This window comes from Tarenaya hassleriana, unplaced genomic scaffold, assembly GCF_000463585.1.
Source record: "Tarenaya hassleriana unplaced genomic scaffold, ASM46358v1 Cleome1, whole genome shotgun sequence".
In the NCBI taxonomy this organism is placed as follows: domain Eukaryota; kingdom Viridiplantae; phylum Streptophyta; class Magnoliopsida; order Brassicales; family Cleomaceae; genus Tarenaya; species Tarenaya hassleriana.
Window position 1 is genome coordinate 419,446 of NW_010960187.1, and position 21,634 is coordinate 441,079.

Genomic DNA, 21,634 nt, shown 5'->3' on the forward strand with positions numbered 1-21,634 from the left:
AAGGCACTCAACTTCCCACAGAACTCTTTAACACTCTCATCATCTTCCATTCTCAGACGCTCAAATTGGAGATCTATCATATCCAATCTGTTTCTTTTCACTTTGGATGTTCCTTCATGTATAAGCTCCAAAGTATCCCATGCATCCTTGGCGGTTTCACATCCTTGAATTTGTTCAAACTCTTCATGACAAACACTGCTGAAAATGATAGATAGCGCTTTCTGGTTCAAGACAGAATCCCGCTTTTCTTGATTTGTCCATTGACTCTTTGGTTTCACTTTGGCAATTCCATCGATAATATCAGTCGGTCGAGTCCATCCGTCCGTAACTGCACTCCAAGTATCTTCATCAAGCCCACGAATATAAGAACTGATCTTGACTTTCCAATGTCCATAGTTGGTTGAGTCGAGCATAGTAGTGTTCCCGAGCGATTGAAACTTCTTGAAACCTTCCATCGTGTGAATCTGAATCTTACACCGATATGAGAGGAAATATTCCTACGATCAGTGACCTGCTCTGATACCAATTGAAAAAGCACTCTCACACGATATTGCAAATCAAAAAAAATTCCCAAACTGATTCTATTTCTTTGATACGTGTCAAGTACACTTCAATCCTTTCCAAGTAGCACTCAACCCACCCAGTTTCACTCCCCCTGAGTAAAACCCCAGTATCACAAGAAATTCTATCAGCCACAAACACTTTGTGTGCAGCGCACACCACGTGTTACCCTAGACCTCGTCTAGGCCAGTGAGCAGTTCGCCTGTTACTTAAGGCTCCCCCTCAGATCTACCTCACGTTCTCTCAGATATCTCTCACCAGTGTTTCCCGTACATGTGACTCTCACCCGGGTCACAGACTCTGCTTCTCAATAGCAATAATCTCGACAACCCTTCTGTAATGGGGTCTTCGGTATATATAGATTTCTCAAAGTGATTCTCTCAATATCATCCGAATATATGCCTTGCCTTTTCTTGATTGATGTGAATGTCTTCTTTCCTTTTGTTGCTTCTTTCCTTTTGTGCTTTCCAAATTCAACTCCATACTTCCATTTGTTGATTTTATTCTTCTAGATGCTGAATATGCTATTTCCTTGCTTTAACAAAATATGACTCTAGGAAAGCCCTCTCAGGTTATGGACCGCGGGAGAGGGAAAAATAATATAAGCTCTAACATCCATCGATCATCGCCTATTAAACGACAAAACATAAACGTGATTCCTCGGTCTTTTCCTTAAAATCATATTTGAATATTCAAACACCATATATCTGATCTTATCATATTTACCTATTAAGATTATTTGAAAAAGAATATCTAATCTCTTTCTAAAAATGCGAATCTGTTCGACAAATCATGTGTGTATATATATATTACTTCCACGCAATAACTTCAGTTATATATCAACTTTTATATATTTGTCTTATAATATAATGTATTCTTAATCGACTTCGTATTTAGGTAAACACCAACGAGCATTTGGCTGCTAATTATCGATTTTGCTCTCAAACCCAAATAAAAATAAAAATAAAAATGTTTTTTTTTTATATATATATAATCTGTAAAGGCCATCTCCTGTCGGAATTTTTGTCAAGGCCCACAATGTAATTTCAACATAGGCCTTAATTGGGCTTTTCTCTAGGAACGCTTTATCGTGCAGAATAAATCCACATGACATTTAAAATAAATAATTGCAAGGAAAAATACATATTTAATTTAAGTTTGAGTGACCATCAATTCTTACTCTGCTGTCATAAGAAAAAGATTTTTGTATAATTTATATACAATCATTGAATTATATATATATATATATATATTTCATTTAATGCTCTCACTTTTTTATATTCTATTCTTTCCGCCACAATTCGATCACTCTTTTGTATAAAACCACTAAATTACATGTGCATGGGATTCTATACACGAGATGAAATTAAAAAAATTCTCTATTAAAAACACAATAAAAATTATTTAGTTTAAAACGAACCAAAAACCAAACTCAAATAAAAATATCATCGAATTACAGAATAAGTACTTAGTACTTACAATTGTTTCTCGCATCACTGTCCAAGCAAATGATCATATGTCACGTTCCTCAAAAAAAAAAAAAAAAAAGATGGTGTAATTTCTAAAAATTAGACTTTGTAATTCCCCTCCCCTTTTTTTTCCTTTTTTTATAAAAAAAAAAAGCATTTTCAAAGTTGCATGTAGCATATAGTAACACAAATGTGAAGTGACCTAAAATAAATTTCGTCCACGACATTATTTCTTCTTTTTTAACAAATTAAAACTCCTTTTTCACCAAAAAATAAATAAATTAAAACTCCTTTTGCTCCATTATTTGGCATTTCAAAAAAGCATATACAGTGCAGGGTATTGTCCTATGCAGGGTATTTCGCTTAGAGATATGAAAAAACGAATTGAAACCGGATATAACAGAATGGTCGAATCGAACTGCATATGACATAAAAACCGAATCTATTAAAAAATAACTGGAAAAATCCAATTTTTTTTTAAAAAATATATTTTTTATAACCTAAAACCAAATCCAAACCGAAGTTTATATAAAAACGAATTGTTATAGTTTTTCTATAAAAGAAATAACCAAACCTGAGTATAACCGAACCGAAATCCGAAATAGTCACCTCTAGTATAAACTGTATTCGAATTAAATCTGAGTTAAAAATTTACTGCATATAATTTTTTAAAATCGAATCCGAATAGGATTTGAATTAATTGAATTTAAAAAAAACCAAATGAAAAGATTGACTATTCTTTTTTTCAAAACTGAAGCAAGCCAAACAAATTTCAAAACGAAATGAAATTCAATTAAAAGAAAAACGAATAAACCGAATGAATATAATTCTTTAAAAACTCTGATTTTTTTTTTCCATTAAAAAAGTTTGAAGCTTTTTCTTTACATGCAGACTCTTATGTCTTCTTTATTGTGAATGATCTGAAAAAAAAACCACTAAGGAGACAAAAGAAATCCCGAATTTTATTTCCTTTAGAGAAAAGCATACTTCACTAATACAAAGGGGCGATCATGTAATGTAAGTGCACCGTTCAACGACCAATTTATCTTTTTAATTAGTGGGCATATTAGAATCTGGTTGTCATTTATGCGAAAATTAGCGGTAGCGGTTTGGTCATTCGAGTTCACTTTGTTGTCTCTTTCTCTTTGCACTAAAAGTACGTTTTTTTCTTCTCTTTTTGAATTGATATCCTCGTCACAGTATGGTAGCCAAGAGGATTCCATGATTGATTGTATAATGCATCCTAAAACTCGAAATCTAACACGCCGAATTCAATGATCAATCCATCCTCCAATAGGTCTCTGGTCGAGGGGAGGGCAGTCGGATTATTGTAGAGGGATGTCCCGGTCTTAGTTTTGTGAGTTCCGGATACTCGAATCTCATGTACTCACGACACAAAATCGGGTATCTGTAGAATCCGAATCCGTGAATACTAAATCATAAAATTGAAATAGATACTGTATAATCGAATTTACAAACATTTCATACGAAAATCATATTAGTCGGTATCCGAATATGAAATTCAGGTTTTTCATCTCATAAAACTTAGTACCGATCTCATTATCTCATAAATAATGAAATTCGAATACCCACGAGATATGATATCCAAAACCTTTGGGTATTGGGTAAAAAATTACACCTGTATGAATTATCATATATATATATATATATATTATGACTCTTCTAACTAATGTTTATATCGAACAAGGTAAGGTATATATATGATATATATTCATGACTCGCGTCTTATTTGAATTCAAGCCAAGTTTATTTAAACAAAAATCTACAAAGGATTTGGAGTATATTATATCTATCATCTATGTAATTTGAATTCGTATGTTCCTCTAACTAAAACATAGGTAATCATATATTGTTTAGTATGAGATTATATATATATATACACATATATATAATATGAAATTTAATAGAAAATAACTTTATAAAAAATAATACAACTAATTTGGACGGTAAATAAGAATGATTGTGCCGGCGTAGGTAACCATGCTATATTAAGAGTTAACATTTCATATATTTGGTCATTTCCGATATTTAATTACATGGAACAAAACTGAAAATTTATATTGATGAATATTTATCTTCAAATTGTATATTTTGAATCATGTATATATTTTGATTCAATTATTTCGGATTTATTTTAAAATTTTGTATATATATATATATATATATATATATATTTGTTTAGTATCGTTTAATATCGGTTTTAGATTTTATATTGGGGTTATATTTTTATTAAAATATTTAAATTGTTTTATTCTATTTTTCTGTTATTTTATTCGGTTTAGATTTTAAAATATATTTAATCAGCTTACTTTAAAATGCAATTATATCGAGTTAAATTTTTCGTTAAATTTATTTTAGATAGGCGGTTGCTTATTTTATTTTTATATATTCTGATCAAAACTTACAAAGAAGAATTATGCACCAAATATGTGCATGCCAATAGAATTTACTACCCGTCTTCAAATGGCCACGTATATTTTTAATTTTTAAAATTATAAACATACAAGAAAATAGGAATTAAAACCGTTAAACCATATCTTTAGTGTGAAAGAGAACAACAGTTGTCTCTGTGTTGGTAGTTGAGGATTTCATATTATATGAGAAATTATTTCGTTTGAAGAAGACTCTTATTCAAAGGAAATTGCCATATCCTATGGAAAGACAATAATATCCTTGAGCAGAATAAAATAGCGAATGTCAAATAATTGTAATAAACCAAGAAAATAGTAGTTTTTTTTTTTAATGATTTTAGATATTTATTTCTCTGAGAATTAATTTTTTTTAGATTCTAAAGGTTTATCAGAATTAGAAATATCAATTGGAAAAAGAAAATAACCAAATAATAATATAATATAATACTATTAAAGCTAAAGTTGAGACTAATAAAAACAGAGCTCTATAGTCGTGGTTGAATTATTCAGAAAAGGGTGCCATGGTTGAAAGGAACATGAGTAGGTTGAATTTTGCATGAATTATCATATATATATATATATATATATATATATATATATATATATTAAATTGGAGAGAATTGACAAAATTTGGATATTTCAATAGGGGAAAAAGAATATTTAATGTCTGTTTCGAAATTGAATGCCCAAATTTCGAAAAAAAAACAAAATTAAAACGATTTTTTTTAAAAAAAATACACAGATAAGTAAATGAAATAGATATATACAGCATTCATATCAATTGGTCATGATGTTACGTATGCACTAGTTAATGCATCTTTATCTTTGTTCTTGTTGAGAGACGGTGTGAACAGTTTTTGGTCTTTTAGATATTTCCTTCCGTCACTATGGACGACTTTTCTATTCGTGTGCGGGTTAATGCCTAAAATTATCGTAATTTAATTTGTATTTGTATAGTTTGATAGAAATATTCATTTTAATAACACGAAAACTATTTCACAACAAATTGTAAAAAGAGTGAGTAGGGATAAAACATTTGATGAATAGAGAGATCTCTCACTAGACAGAAGGAAAGAGAGGAGACACAACACAACACGGTACGAATTTATTTTTCCTTGAAATGATAAATTCATTAAATTAACGAGAACAAGAACAAAATAAAAATAATCAAGAAGAGAAGAGAAAAATATACAATTAACCATCAACTAAAACTATATGAAATGATCCACAACGATTGAGAGACACGAGATCAGGGGCCGAGTTATGCCTCTAAACTTTGCCCCATTTAATAGGGATCGATTTCCGACACAGAAACTTAGCCAACGCTCGTACCCGACAACAACAAAGATCGGATTTTTATATAAAGGAACCCGATAAATTCGTATAGTGGAGGGAGGAAAATTGAGCACCCAGATTAAAAAAAAAAAATCCAGCTTTTTTTGTAGACCCTTTTCTTGGAATAAAGTTTCGGTTGCGATTCGTGCTAGATTCTCGGTTTTCTTTCCAGCAAACTAATTTTCGGGGGACTAAATTGCATTTGCCGGTAAATACGGAAAAAAAAAGAATCAACGGGTATAAAAGAAGCTGGCTTTTGTGCAATATGTTAACGTGATAGAGGAAGAAGCTGTACGGCTCTTTGAGAGAGAGAGAGAGAGAGAGAGAGAGAGAGAGAGAGAGGAGACCAACCTCGGAAACATGGAAGGAAGTGAATCCAGGAGCCACAAAGTTAATGCCGAGGAACAGTTCTCCATTGAAATCCCTGAAACTGCTCATCAGATTAGCAGCGGTTCGGTCTTTTTTCCCCCCTTTTTTGTTTGTTTGTGTGTGTGTGTGTGTGGTGGATTTGGCCTTTATTGTAATGATATCTAACTTTTTCGAGGAAAATTTGGTTGCATATGAGAGAAACCTTTTTTGTATTTCCATTATCTGGGGATTGATGCACGTTTTTCTCGAGGGGGAAAAAGGTATGAACAAAGAAAAATCATAGGATTGATAGCTTCGTCTTGCTCTTGAGAGGTGCATAATGCCGCGCGTGTACATACGTATGCATGATATGTATGAATATGCGTTTTCTGCAACCTTTTTTTTGTTTCTTTTTATGGTCTTGGATGTGAAAGAGCAGATTTTGGCAACGCCCTTTTGCAAAACTCCTGTCTTTGATCATTCTAGAGTATGAGAGATTCTAGATTATGGTTTTGGATGTGAAAGAGTCGATTTTGGCAATGCCCTTTTGTAAAATCCCTGTCTTTGATCATTCCAGAGTATGAGAGGTTCTCGATTATGGTTTTGGATGTGAAAGAGTAGATTTTGGCAGTACCCTTTTCGTAAAGTTCTTGTCTTTGATCATTCAAGTTCATTGATCTGTTCCCTCTAGTCATATATATATATATATATAACAGTGGATGTAAGTTTTGAGGAATCTGCTGCTCTTGAATTACCTCTGATTCTGCATTTGGGATTTGATCAACGTTGCTTTTGGATGGTATCTGGGTTATGCAGATTCATGGTTTCAAGTGGCATTTGTTCTGACAACCGGAATAAACAGCGCTTATGTGTTGGGGTATTCCGGCACAATCATGGTTCCTTTGGGTTGGATCGGTGGTGTGGTTGGTCTTCTTCTTGCAACTGCAATATCTCTCTACGCAAATTCTCTTATTGCCAAGCTTCATGAGCTTGGGGGGAAAAGGCATATCCGGTACAGAGATCTCGCCGGTTTCATATACGGTAAAGACCCTCTCCCTCTCTCTCCCCGTCTCTCTGTTGATCTTTGTTTTCTTGATCCCATAAGAAGGCTTGTCTGCGTTTCCTTTCGGTTTTTTCAGGTCGAAAGGCTTATCGTCTTACATGGGGATTGCAGTATGTCAATCTGTTCATGATCAACTGTGGCTACATCATACTGGCCGGTTCCGCCTTGAAGGTAAAGACATCGCCGAGAGGAAAAGCTTAATGATTCTTTTACTGAGTTAGTTCTTCTGTTGTCTGAAAGCTTGAATCTTTCGGGGGCGCTTTTCTGCTTCCGCAGGCCGTTTATGTGCTTTTCAGGGAGGACCATGCCGTGAAACTGCCTCACTTCATTGCCATTGCGGGTCTCATGTGTGCCCTTTTCGCGATCGGGATCCCCCATTTATCAGCTCTGGGGATCTGGCTCGGTGTTTCAACTGTTCTCAGTCTCATCTATATCGTCGTTTCGATAGTTTTGTCAGTTAGAGACGGTAATCTACCTTGTCTATATCCCGATTATCTATAGGTGAAGAAACTATAACTTGATCAACCGGGTTCTTCGCCTTTGCGTAGGAGTAAAAGCACCTGCCAGAGATTATAACATACAGGGCTCGTCGGTGGACAAGATCTTTACGATAACAGGAGCAGCCGCCAATCTGGTTTTTGCATTCAACACAGGGATGCTTCCAGAAATACAAGTCAGTCCTGAATGTTACCTAAGTTTTTTTTCCATTCATTCATGCCGTCTTTCTTTCCTTTTGGGGGAACTATCAAGATTCTCTCTTTATTGAAACGCCCTTCTTGCAAACGCTAGGCGACGGTGAGGCAACCCGTTGTCAAGAACATGATGAAAGCTCTCTACTTTCAATTCACTGCGGGGGTCTTACCGATGTACGCTGTTACATTCATCGGGTATTGGGCTTACGGCGCATCCACATCGACCTATCTGCTGAACAGCGTCAACGGCCCGACCTGGCTGAAGGTCCTCGCTAATATATCCGCTTTCCTGCAATCTGTGATCTCCTTGCACGTGAGTTTTCTCTTCTTAAGCATCTCAAATGCTAGGAAATCGTTTAGTAAAATGGGATTCCGAGATTTAGATCCGTTTATCACTGACCTTGATCAGTTTTTATGTTAAAGATCCAAACTTTACATTAAGGTTGTGGTCCGACCCGCGATAAAACGAAACCCGCTAAACCAGAAAGTATTCTGAGTCTATGAATCAGTATTCCTAATCCAGATGAGTGGTCCAAAGGGTGTTCATCAACAGCTAAATACCGGGTTATGAACGTTATTTATACGCAGATTTTCGCTAGCCCGACGTACGAATACATGGACACAAAGTACGGGATCAAAGGAAGCCCGCTGGCAGCGAAGAACCTCGGGTTCAGAATGCTAGCCCGAGGCGGGTACATCGCAGTCAGCACTCTCCTCTCGGCCCTTTTGCCGTTCCTCGGGGATTTCATGAGCTTGACCGGAGCTCTCAGCACATTCCCTCTCACGTTCATCCTGGCCAACCACATGTACCTTATGGCTAAGAAGAGCAAGTTGGGTTCGGTGCAGAGGCTATGGCATTGGCTCAACGTTTGCTTTTTCGGGTTTATGTCTGTTGCAGCCGCCATTGCAGCTCTCAGGCTCATCGCTGTTGACTCCAAGAACTTCCATGTTTTTGCAGACGTTTAAGAACTTGCTGTTTTTTTTGTACTTGTGTTAATCTTCTTTGTCGCCATTGTAATTCTCATTAAGGTTCTTTTTGTTTTTTGTAAGTAGTGTGGCCTAAATAGTAGAAAGTTTCATTCCATTTTCCATTACAAAACAATTTCTTTTACCTTTTTAATGGTTGGATATATATATATATATATAAAACAATACTGAATCCAATTCAGAAAAAAATAACTTTGTGGATGATGTGAACGGTGTTTTGTGTTTTGTTCGGATTCAAATAATTTGGTTTTGTATTTTATTACCCATATCCTCCCTTTGGCTGTCTACATGTACAAATTAGAAATATGATTTTGGGTCATAGATTTTTTTTTTTGTGTGTGTGTGCGTGATTTTTTTTTCATGAATATATATATTTATGTTACAATGTTTTTTCATAACCATAGAAATATGATTTTGGGTCAAACCATACGAAATTGGGTTTATGGGCCAAGATTCTTATTTGGGTTCACATGCCAGGTTCAATAAAATTAGGGTTTTGTGGATTTGGGACATTTATATATATATATATATATATATATATATATATATATATATATATTTAACCTACTCGAGCTCAATCGCTAAGGGTTTTTTTATCACTGGGTTTCTTCGCCGTAGCAGATTATCGTGGATTTGAAAATGGTGAAGGGTCGCCAGGGAGAGAGAGTCAGGTAATGGAATCGTCGATATGAACATCGCTTCCTCCTTCCAATCCTCTGCGGAATTTCCGTCTGCGATCTGTTGAATTTTGGGGAAGCTCTTGGTTTTCTGACAAGATTCTGTGTTTTTGTTTCTCGACAGATTGTACGTAAGGGGAACAGTCCTCGGATACAAGAGGTACTGTAATGGTTTCCCAGTTGCTTTACATTGTTTAAGGTTTATGCTATTTGGAATTTAGATTTGGTTGGTCGGATCGCAGTTCGCTTTCGCATGTTTGAGCTCTTAGCTTAGATTTCGGTCAAGGCCATTCGTTCGCAGAGACGACTCCATTGAATTCCTGTTTTCGGACCATTTGTCTGTTTGTGCTCTACACTACTTGTCTGAAATCTGAATCCTGAAGGGAATAAAACTGCATCCAGATTCATCGCAGTTTGTTTAAGTTAGTTCTGTGTTTGATTCGGCTTCAGTCATTGATATCTGATGTCAAATGTTTCAGAAACTAAGGATGTAATAGAAAAAAGCCGCTCCATTTCGTGTCTTGACCCTTTACATATCTGACCTCTAGGTTTTTGGAATTTTGTTTGTGAAAGACATATCTGACCTCTAGTGCTTGTTCAGGTCGAAATCGAACCAATACCCAAACACATCTCTAGTCCAGATCGAGGGCGTGAACACACAAGAAGAAGTCTCATGGTACTTGGGGAAGAGAATGGCTTACATCTACAAAGCAAAGACCAAGCAGAATGGATCGCACTATCGTTGCATATGGGGGAAGGTCACTAGGCCTCATGGTAACAGCGGTGTTGTCCGAGCCAAGTTCAAGTCGAACCTTCCTCCGAAATCAATGGTATTTCATCTCTTCTCAACATGCCCTAACGAATTAGATTTCTTTTGGCCTTTTGCTGTACGATCTCAAATCTTTTTCTGCTTGGTTTGATTGCAGGGAGCTAGAGTCCGCGTCTTCATGTACCCAAGCAACATATGAGGTAAAATGTGTTTTCCTTGTGGAAATCAACATTTACTACCCTTGTTGGTCAAAAAATAGTAAGATTAGATTCTCAACGGTCATATTAATGGGTTTGGGTTCAGGGTTTAAAGATTTTTTGTTTCGAATTCCAGAAGAGGAAACTGTGATTGATTGAAGTTTGTGTGTGATGATCGTGTGTATTCTTGTTGCAGGAGTCAGGAATTCAACATCTGCGACAATTAGCAGGCTACAAGTTTATCATCTTACTTATGTAGTTTGATCTTTTCACTTGGGTCTGGAACTTTATGTCAGTTGTTTTCGTTCTCTCTTCAGAAATCATTTGTCCCATGGAACCCTGACTTGTTTTTCTCAGCAAGGATTTTGTCTTCACTTCCCCCGTTTATGTTTTGCAAATTATATTTGACAGTCGATTCAGAGATTTTAATCCGACTTTTTTTTTTATATTATGGGATAGAATTTAATCCGATTGATTTTTTCTTTTTAATTATTTTGATGACGTGGTCGTTCTTGTAATGTAACGTTACATTTTTGTTCGAGTTACATGACATTTTCTTTAAATAAAAAAAATGTCATAGAACAAACAACCTTGTTTCAATTGTGTATAGTAAACATTCATATCATGTAATGTTTCAAGAAACATTATTTGGAATCGAAATCTAAAGTCGAACTCTAATCTCAAACCCTAAAGTGCACAGTTTAGTTATGATTGTGCTATCATCAATACTACAATTTAGACATTTAATGCGTTTAAAATGTGTTGAATTGTGTTTACTTATAAAATCGTTATATGAATATAGTTTTTAAAGTCAATACTACAATTTAGTTACGTATTGGAGATCTCGAAATTCTTTTACCGAAAAAGAATTTATAATTTGACGACATTATGAATTCATAATAACCAGAAATGGGCCTTCTTTTTATTGATGAGCTTAAAAGGATTATGGTTTAATAGGCTTTTTTTTTTAGTGGCGCACGTGTTAGATCGAATGACCCATAAAGTGGAGGGCGTGAATATATTTCCTCTTCTAGCATCCCGAGTTGGGAATTTCCGCTAGGGTGAGATTTGGGTGGAATTAATGTTTTTATCCTCGTTTATGTCTTCCTAGTTTTCTATATTTGAGCTTTTAAGATCACAATATTTTTTTCATAATCACTTAAAAAAATATTTTTCATGTTTCATTTTATTATTGACCACACATTAAACAAAAAATAAATAAAAAAAATAAAAAAATAACGGTACTGCAAAAAGTAAAACCCCAAACGACATTTCACCATTCCTTTTCTACCAAGTTCTTCTTCCTCCGCGAGAGAAGACGACTCCATTGACGGTAAGGTTTCATATTCTGTTTTTATTCTCTTTATTTTTTTAAAATAAAACCTCCATTGACAAAGTCTAATCAAGCTTTTTTCCCTTAATATTTCAAATCCTACATTGTTTATATTTCTTTTTTCTTCAACAGACCCTCATCCGTCTCAGCCAGGTATCCTAGTAGCATCCATCTCACGTTCGGGCTGTACTGCCCAATGTAACTCAGGCCCGTGTTGGTTAGACCTCCAAGTCTGAGATAGAGGGCGAACCTTCTGAGCTTCTCGCATCCCCTCAAGAGGGCTCAGACCCCGTTGTCCAGTGGCAGATCCGTAATTCTCTTTTCTCGGTCTAGCAGCACGAGGCAGAAGTCGCGGAGATTCCTAAGGTATGTGACTGATTGAAGTTTGTGTGTGATGATCGTGTGTATTCTTGTTGCAGGGGTCAGGAATTCAACATCTACGACAATCAGCAGACGACAAGTTTATCATCTTACTTATGTAGTTTGATCATTTCACTTGGATTTGGGACTTTATGTCAGTTGTTTTTGTTCTCTCTTCAGAAATCATTTGTCCCATGGGACCCTGACTTGTTCTTCTCATCAAGGATTCTGTCACTACTACAATTTAGTTACGTATTGGAGATCTCGAAAATCTTCTAACGAAAAAGAATTTATAATTTGACGACATTATGAATTCATAATAACCAGAAATGGGCCTTCTTTTTATTGATGGGCTTAAAAGGGTTATGGTTTAATAGACCTATTTTTTTAATGGCGTATGTGTTAGATCGAATGGCCCATAAAGTGGAGGGTGTGAATATATTTTCTCTTCTAGCATCCCGAGTTGGGAATTTCTGCTAGGGTTTTCCAATTCTCAGATCTATCGACGATGGCGACTGCTCCCATGGAGCACGATATGGCAAAGGCTGGGAGATCGTCTCTGGGAAAGCGCAAGGCGGAGGTCGAAAACCTGAAAGATTCGGGTGACACCGAGAAAGTGGAAGCTTCGTCATATCCACATTACTGGGGGTACGACAACTACGAGGGTAGGGCGTATCCTGATTTCTCATCGGACGAGTTTTCCGACGAGGAAACCAACCAGAAATACCTTCGATACGTGAGGCAGTGCTACGAGAGCCAGGTCTCTTCTACGATTCGAATCTTTCCAATTTCACAATGTTTGGAGTCTCTTAATCTGCAATTAGTTGTTTCGTGTGGTTTTAGGGTTTGACGTCCCAAGCGACATCCCGTCTGATTTGATAGGGACAATCCGCATGCCCCAAATCTGGACGGAAAGTACCGCCGAACAAACCTATCTGCGCGCGAGTACTTGTCGGAGAGATCAACCGCCTGTCTGCAGAAGTACAATGAGCAATTCGTAAGTGCATAGAATTTACATACTATAGATATTGCATGTGTGTTATCCTCCTGTGTATGTATTGTTAAGGGAACCGAGATGCAATTCGACCATGTGGAGAGGCTGAATACATGCGGCCAAACCTTGATGTGAAATTCTACATCACTTTCATGGCTAAGGATCCTTCCAATGGAGCTCTTGTCGAGTTCCAAGCTAAGACAGAACGTGTGAAAGAATTCGACTTTTTTCATCTTAATCATGAGCACCGCCCATCTTCTGTAGGCCAAAACCCATCAAGCAACAAGGTTATCTCAAAGTTTCAAAAGTATTGTTAAGTTTAATTGACGGAAATGGTATTCCTTCTGTGTTGCAGATTGAGAGTCCACTGACAAATTAGTGGGATTTGGGTGGAATTAATGTTGTTATCCTCGCTTATTTCTTCCTAGTTTTCTATATTTGAGCTTTTAAGATCACAATATTTTTTCATAATCACTTAAAAAATATTTTTCATGTTTCATTTCATTATTAGCTACACATTAAACAAAAAATAAATAAAATAAATAAAAGAATGACGGTACTGCAAAAAGTAAAACCCCGAACGGCATTTCACCATTCCTTTTCTACCAAGTTCTTCTTCCTCCCTAAGAGAAGACGACTCCATTGACGGTAAGGTTTCATATTCTGTTTTTATTCTCTTTATTTATTTTTAAAATAAAACCTCCATTGACAAAGTCTAATCAAACTTTTTTCCCTTAATATTTTAAATCCTACATTGTTTATATTTTATTTTTCTTCAACAGACCCTCATCCGTCTTAGCCAGGTACCCCAGTAGCATCCATCTCACGTTCGGGCTGTACTGCCCAATGTAACTCAGGCCCGTGTTGGTTAGACCTCCAGGTCTGAGATAGAGGGCGAACCTTCTGAGCTTCTCGCATCCCCTCAAGAGGGCTCAGACCCCGTTGTCCAGTGGCAGATCCGTAATTCTCTTTTCTTGGTCCAGCAGCACGAGGTAGAAGTCGCAGAGATTCCTAAGGTATGTGACTGATTGAAGTTTGTGTGTGATGATCGTGTGTATTCTTGTTGCAGGGGTCAGGAATTCAACATCTGCGACAATCAGCAGACGACAAGTTTATCATCTTACTTATGTAGTTTGATCTTTTCACTTGGGTCTGGGACTTTATGTCAGTTGTTTTCGTTCTCTCTTCAGAAATCATTTGTCCCATGGGACCTTGACTTGTTCTTCTCAGCAAGGATTCTGTCTTCACTTCCCCGTTGATATTTTGCAAATTATATTTGGCAGTCGATTCAGAGATTTTAATCTGATTTTTTTTTTAATTATGGGATGGAATTTAATCCGATTGATTTTTCTTTTTTAATTATTTTGATGACGTGGTTGTTTTTGAATGGATTTCGAGGCAATAAACATTATTCTTATAATGTAACGTTACATTTTTGTCCGAGTTACATGACATTTTCTTTAAATAAAAAAAAGGTCATAGAGCAACCTTGTTCCAATTGCGTACAACAAACATTCATATCATGTAATGCTTCAAGAAACACTATTTGGAATCGAAACCTAAAGTCGAATTATGGTCTCGAACCCTAAAGTGCACAGTTTACTTATGGTTGTGCCATCATCAATACTACAATTTAGACATTGAATGCGCTTAAAATGTGTTGAATTGTGTTTACTTATAAAATCGTTATATGAATATAGTTTTTCAAGTCACTACTACAATTTAGTTACGTAATGGAGATCTCAAAAATCTTTTACCGAAAAAGAATTTATAATTTGACGACATTATTAATTCATAATAACCAGAAATGAGCCTTCTTTTTATTGATGAGCTTAAAATGGTTATGGTTTAATAGACCTATTTTGTTAATGACGCACGTGTTAGATCGAATCTTTCCAATTTCAAAATGCTTAGAGCTTCTTAATCTGCAATTAGTTGTTTCGTGTGGTTTTAGAGTTTTGACGTCCCAAGCGACATCTCTTCTGATTTGATAGGGGCAATCCGCACATGCTCCAAATCTGGACACAAAGTACTGCGAAACAAGCTTAACTGTGCGCGAGTACTTGTCGTAGAGGTCAACCGCCTGTCTGCAGAAGTATAATGAGCAATTCGTAAGTGCATGGCATTTACATACTATAGATATTGCATGTGTGTGATCCTCCTGTGTATGTATTGTTAAGGGAACCGAGATGCAATTCGACCATGTGGGGAGGCTGAATACATGCGACGCAAACCTTGATGTGAAATTCTACATCACTTTCATGGCTAAGGATCCTTCCAATGGAGCTCTTGTCGAGTTCCAAGCTAAGACAGAACGTGTGAAAGAATTCGACTTTTTCATCTTAATCATGAGCACCGCCCATCTTCTGTAGGCCAAAACCCATCAAGCAACAAGGTTATCTCAAAGTTTCAAAAGTATTGTTAAGTTTATTTGACGGAAATGGTATTTCTTCTGTGTTGTAGATTGAAAGTCCACTGACAAATTAGTGGAATTTGGGTGGAATTAATGTTTTTATCCTCGTTTATGTCTTCCTAGTTTTCTATATTTGAGCTTTTAAGATCACAATATTTTTTTCATAATCACTTAAAAAAATATTTTTCATGTTTCATTTTATTATTGACCACACATTAAACAAAAAATAAATAAAAAAAATAAAAAAATAACGGTACTGCAAAAAGTAAAACCCCGAACGGCATTTCACCATTCCTTTTCTACCAAGTTCTTCTTCCTCCGCGAGAGAAGACGACTCCATTGACGGTAAGGTTTCATATTCTGTTTTTATTCTCTTTATTTTTTTTAAAATAAAACCTCCATTGACAAAGTCTAATCAAGCTTTTTTCCCTTAATATTTCAAATCCTACATTGTTTATATTTCTTTTTTCTTCAACAGACCCTCATCCGTCTCAGCCAGGTATCCTAGTAGCATCCATCTCACGTTCGGGCTGTACTGCCCAATGTAACTCAGGCCCGTGTTGGTTAGACCTCCAAGTCTGAGATAGAGGGCGAACCTTCTGAGCTTCTCGCATCCCCTCAAGAGGGCTCAGACCCCGTTGTCCAGTGGCAGATCCGTAATTCTTTTTTCTTGGTCCAGCAGCACGAGGTAGAAGTCGCGGAGATTCCTAAGGTATGTGATTGATTGAAGTTTGTGTGAGATGATCGTGTGTATTCTTGTTGAAGGGGTCAGGAATTCAACATCTGCGACAATCAGCAGACGACAAGTTTATCATCTTACTTATGTAGTTTGATCTTTTCACTTGGGTCTGGGACTTTATGTCAGTTGTTTTCGTTCTCTCTTCAGAAATCATTTGTCCCATGGGACCTTGACTTGTTCTTCTCAGCAAGGATTCTGTCTTCACTTCTCCGTTGATATTTTGCAAATTATATTTTGCAGTCGATTCAGAGATTTTAATCTGACTTTTTTTTTAATTATGGGATGAAATTTAATCCGATTGATTTTTCTTTTTTAATTATTTTGATGACGTGGTTATTTTTGAATGGATTTTGAGGCAATAAACATTATTCTTATAATGTAACGTTACATTTTTGTCCGAGTTACATGACATTTTCTTTAAATAAAAAAAAGGTCATAGAGCAACCTTGTTCCAATTGCGTACAACAAACATTCATATCATGTAATGTTTCAAGAAACACTATTTGGAATCGAATCCTAAAGTCGAATTATGGTCTCGAACCCTAAAGTGCACAGTTACTTGTGGTTGTGCCATCATCAATACTACAATTTAGACATTGAATGCACTTAAAATGTGTTGAATTGTGTTTACTTATAAAATCGTTATATGAATATAGTTTTTCAAGTCACTACTACAATTTAGTTACGTATTGGAGATCTCGAAAATCTTTTACCGAAAAAGAATTTATAATTTGACGACATTATTAATTCATAATAACCAGAAATGAGCATTCTTTTTATTGATGAGCTTAAAAGGGTTATGGTTTAATAGACCTATTTTGTTAATGGCGCACGTGTTAGATCGAATCTTTCCAATTTCACAATGCTTAGAGCTTCTTAATCTGCAATTAGTTGTTTCGTGTGGTTTTAGGGTTTTGACGTCCCAAGCGACATCTCTTCTGATTTGATAGGGGCAATCCGCACATGCTCCAAATCTGGACACAAAGTACTGCGAAAAAAGCTTAACTGCGCGCGAGTACTTGTCGGAGAGGTCAACTGCATGTCTGCAGAATTACAACGAACAATTCGTAAGTGCATGGTATTTACATACTATATAGATTGCATGTGTGTGATGCTCCTGTGTATGTATTGTCAAGGGAACCGAGATACAATTCGACCATGTGGGAAGGCTGAATACACGCGGTGCAAACCTTGATGTGAAATTGTACATCACTTTCATGGCTAAGGATCTTTCCAATGGAGCTCTTGTCGAGTTCCAAGCTAAGACAGAACGTGTGAAAGAATTCGACTTTTATCATCTTAATCATGAGCATCGGCCCATCTTCTGCAGGCCAAAACCCATCAAGCAATAAGGTTATCTCAAAGTTCCAAAAGTATTGTTGAAATTAGTTGACAGAAATGGTATTCCTTCTGTGTTGCATATTGAGAGTCCACTTACAAATTAGTGGGATATGGGTGAAATTAATGTTTTTATCCTCGTTTATTTCTTCCTAATTTTCTATATTTGACCTTTTAAGATCACAATATTTTTTCATAATCACTTAAAAAAATATTTTTTATGTTTCATTTTATTATTAGCCACACATTAAACAAAAAATAAATAAAATAAATAAAAAAATGACGGTACTGCAAAAAGTAAAACCACGAACGGCATTTCACCATTCCTTTTCTACCAAGTTCTTCTTCCTCCCTGAGAGAAGACGACTCCATTGACGGTAAGGTTTCATATTCTGTTTTTATTCTCTTTATTTTTTTTAAATAAAACCTCCATTGACAAAGTCTAATCAAGCTTTTTTCCCTTAATATTTCAAATCCTACATTGTTTATATTTCTTTTTTCTTCAACAGACCCTCATCCGTCTCAGCCAGGTACCCAGTAGCATCCATCTCACGTTCGGGCTGTACTGCCCAATGTAACTCAGGCCCGTGTTGGTTAGACCTCCAGGTCTGAGATAGAGGGCGAACCTTCTGAGCTTCTCGCATCCCCTCAAGAGGGCTCAGACCTCGTTGTCCAGTGGCAGATCCGTAATTCTCTTTTCTCGGTCCAGCAACACGAGGCAGAAGTCGCGGAGATTCCTAAGGTATGTGACTGATTGAAGTTTGTGTGTGATGATCGTGTGTATTCTTGTTGTAGGGGTCAGGAATTCAACATCTGCACAATCAGCAGACGACAAGTTTATCATCTTACTTATGTAGTTTGATCTTTTCACTTGGGTCTGGGACTTTATGTCAGTTATTTTCGTTCTCTCTTCAGAAATCATTTGTCCCATGTGACCCTGACTTGTTCTTCTCAGCAAGGATTCTGTCTTCACTTCCCCGTTGATATTTTGCAAATTATATTTGGCAGTCGATTTAGAGATTTTAATCTGACTATTTTTTTTTAATTATGGGATGGAATTTAATCCGATTGATTTTTCTTTTTTAATTATTTTGATGACGTGGTTGTTTTTGAATGGATCACGAGGCAATAAACATTATTCTTATAATGTAACGTTACATTTTTGTCCGAGTTACATGACATTTTCTTTAAATAAAAAAAAGGTCATAGAGCAACCTTGTTCCAATTGCGTACAACAAACATTCATATCATGTAATGCTTCAAGAAACACTAATTGGAATTGAAACCTAAAGTCGAACTCTGGTCTCAAACCCTAAAGTGCACAGTTTACTTATGGTTGTACCATCATCAATACTACAATTTAGACATTGAATGCGCTTAAAATGTGTTGAATTGTGTTTACTTATAAAATCGTTATATGAATATAGTTTTTCAAGTCACTACTACAATTTAGTTACGTAATGGAGATCTCAAAAATCTTTTACCGAAAAAGAATTTATAATTTGACGACATTATGAATTCATAATAACCAGAAATCGGCCTTCTTTTTATTGATGGGCTTAAAAGGGTTATGGTTTAATCGGCCTTCTTTTTATTGATGGGCTTAAAAGGGTTATGGTTTAATAGACCTATTTTTTTAATGGCGCACGTGTTAGATCGAATCTTTCCAATTTCACAATATTTAGAGCTTCTAAATCTGCAATTAGTTGTTTCGTGTGGTTTTAGGGTTTTGACGTCTCAAGCGACATCTCGTCTGATTTGATAGGGGCAATTCGCACATGCTCCAAATCTGGACGCAAAGTACTGCGAAACAAGCTTAACTGCGCGCGAATACTTGTCGGAGAGGTCAACTGCCTGTCTGTGTTGGTCTAGTGCTCTATAATGTACTGTTTATGAGCTTTATTGGGATGCATTTGATGTACTGATACTTTCTATGGTTTATGAGAGTATTTGATTCATTACATGTTATTGCATACTAGATGTGTTATGAAATCCATGTATCATTATGAATGATATTAAACTCCCTAGTCTTGCGTCGTTATGGGAATAACGACATAATAAGACTAGTATGATGTGTGATTGATGATCACATAGATGATCATAGGTATTGGATACGATCACAATCATAGGTATTCGTTGGAGAACGGAATACTGGAATGACCCGTATGAGATTGTCACATGGACTAGCGTCATGACTTGAATCTCATATGACGGTTCCATGATTAGATCCTAAGACCTGAGATATCTATGGAATCCAACATGAGGAGTTGCGTACTTTGATTACGTCAAACGTCCTGCGTAACAGGAGGACTATAAAGGCGTGTATCAGGTACGAAACGAATCATGTACTGGATTGTAGATAGTCAAGATGGGACTTGTACCTCTCGTAAAAGAGAGAGATATCGCTGGGCCCCTCGTGTGAGCGAGACTATAGAAATGTGTGGCCGCACTATAGACGAACGTCGTCTATTTCAGACAGTCAAACTCAGTAAACGAGAAAGTAGTCGAATCAGATAAGGTGGCTTATCCATGCCTTATATTCGACATATGATATCGTGATACAAAAGGATCATCAAACGGAATCATCACTTGCGTTCGTAGGATCACGAACAAACTCTATTCGAGATAGGTAGTCATTGTGTCTTACTAGAGACCGTCTATGACTTGTGTAACCGAAATAAGAGATTTCGTGTTATACTGCTATATCGGATGAGCCTCAGGGTCACACACATAGGAAAGGACGAATGCGCGAGAAGAGACGAGAAAATCCCGGTGGAGCGGAGGCTAGACCGACCGGTCCAGAAGGTCTGGACCGATCGGTCCAGCTAGCCCAGACCGATCGGTCTAGACGTAGACCGATCGGCCTAGAGGTAACGTGTGAGAGTCACTCGGTCCAGAAATTGTTCCAGACCGATCGGTCCAGACATGGACCGATCGGTCCAGACATTTAAAAGCTCCAGACCGATCTGTCCAGACGTCGGGATTTACAAAACTCGCTCTAATTAGGGTTTTAAGGGGAATTAACTTTGAAAAACGCCACCCAACACTCTCAGCACGATTTTCAGACCCTAGGGAGAGGTTTGGAGAGTGAGAAAGCTAAGAGAAATATCCCTGAAACCCTTGCGCAAAGAAGAAAGCGTTCTTCAGTCCTATCAGACAAGTTCCAACCGTTGGAATCCTTTCTGCCGTGTGGATACGTGTAGAGGGCAAGGTATTCTTCCTGCCTACAGTGATCGGACGAACACATCAATTGATACAAGCCCCGGATCGATTGAGGGTAAGCGTTCTAACGTTTCTACAAGATCATGCATGATAGGTTTTAGGGTTTCATCAAAATTTTTGTTTTACATCCGCTGCGCAAACCCTAGAACTAATCTCTTAGGAATTAGATTCACTCTTGAGATCCCAGGAAAACCCAACAGTGGTATCAGAGCCTGGTTACTCTGCATGATTTTTGTTAGAACCCGATCACGCACGTTATAGGATTTGAATTGTTTGAATCCGTGTTTGCTTTGATGCTATGCATGATTTGATTGTGGATCTAGAGTAGATTTTCTGTTCATTGTTACATAGTTGCAAGAGCTTCGAATTCTGAGTTCGCAAGCGAAAACGGGATCGAATTCGGATCTGAAACGGGGCGAAAACGACGAAAACGAGATCTGATCACGTTTTTGCCTGGACCGATCGGTCTGGTCCTGTGGACCGATCGGTCTAGGGTTTCACAAGTCGGTTGGACTGATAGGTCCGGACTGAATGGTCTGCATGCGTAGACCGATCGGTCTGGACCAAGACCGATCGGTCTGGACCATTTAGGACCGAAAGGTCTGGACCGACACATACCTGAAGACCGAACCGCCTGGACCGATCGGTCTAGGACCCGACGCTTCACCAAAACATGATTTTGCGTTTCGGGATCTGGTTTGAGCA

At 36.9% G+C, this 21,634-nt stretch overlaps 3 protein-coding genes across 3 annotated transcripts; all 3 read left to right on the plus strand.

The window, feature by feature from the left end:
- Positions 1–5,867: 5,867 nt before the first annotated feature.
- Positions 5,868–9,020, plus strand: LOC104809611 (proline transporter 2-like). The gene is made up of 7 exons (XM_010535686.2): positions 5,868–6,248; positions 6,962–7,186; positions 7,285–7,379; positions 7,485–7,674; positions 7,757–7,881; positions 7,998–8,213; positions 8,489–9,020. The coding sequence occupies exons 1-7, from the start codon at positions 6,158–6,160 to the stop codon at positions 8,864–8,866; spliced, it is 1,320 nt and encodes a 439-aa protein (XP_010533988.1). The 5' UTR covers positions 5,868–6,157; the 3' UTR covers positions 8,867–9,020.
- A 440-nt stretch (positions 9,021–9,460) lies between these two features.
- Positions 9,461–10,975, plus strand: LOC104809689 (60S ribosomal protein L35a-3-like). The gene is made up of 5 exons (XM_010535762.2): positions 9,461–9,558; positions 9,689–9,724; positions 10,166–10,394; positions 10,491–10,533; positions 10,727–10,975. The coding sequence occupies exons 1-4, from the start codon at positions 9,527–9,529 to the stop codon at positions 10,530–10,532; spliced, it is 339 nt and encodes a 112-aa protein (XP_010534064.1). The 5' UTR covers positions 9,461–9,526; the 3' UTR covers position 10,533; positions 10,727–10,975.
- Positions 10,976–12,731: 1,756 nt separating this feature from the next.
- LOC109116327 lies at positions 12,732–17,721 on the plus strand. Its single transcript, XM_019201501.1, has 3 exons — positions 12,732–12,983; positions 17,280–17,399; positions 17,506–17,721. The coding sequence occupies exons 1-3, from the start codon at positions 12,732–12,734 to the stop codon at positions 17,719–17,721; spliced, it is 588 nt and encodes a 195-aa protein (XP_019057046.1).
- The last annotated feature ends 3,913 nt before the right edge of the window (positions 17,722–21,634 follow it).

Coding starts and splice junctions, on each gene's coding strand:
- LOC104809611 (XM_010535686.2), top strand. CDS start 6,158: ATGGAAGGAAGTGAATCCAGGAGCCACAAAGTTAATGCCGAGGAACAG. Junction 7,380..7,484: donor TGGCCGGTTCCGCCTTGAAG/GTAAAGACATCG, acceptor CTGCTTCCGCAG/GCCGTTTATGTGCTTTTCAG. Junction 8,214..8,488: donor AATCTGTGATCTCCTTGCAC/GTGAGTTTTCTC, acceptor ATTTATACGCAG/ATTTTCGCTAGCCCGACGTA.
- LOC104809689 (XM_010535762.2), top strand. CDS start 9,527: ATGGTGAAGGGTCGCCAGGGAGAGAGAGTCAG. Junction 9,559..9,688: donor CGCCAGGGAGAGAGAGTCAG/GTAATGGAATCG, acceptor GTTTCTCGACAG/ATTGTACGTAAGGGGAACAG. Junction 10,395..10,490: donor ACCTTCCTCCGAAATCAATG/GTATTTCATCTC, acceptor GTTTGATTGCAG/GGAGCTAGAGTCCGCGTCTT.
- LOC109116327 (XM_019201501.1), top strand. CDS start 12,732: ATGGCGACTGCTCCCATGGAGCACGATATGGCAAAGGCTGGGAGATCG. Junction 12,984..17,279: donor GGCAGTGCTACGAGAGCCAG/GTCTCTTCTACG, acceptor GTGTGGTTTTAG/GGTTTTGACGTCCCAAGCGA. Junction 17,400..17,505: donor CGCGAGTACTTGTCGGAGAG/GTCAACTGCATG, acceptor TGTATTGTCAAG/GGAACCGAGATACAATTCGA.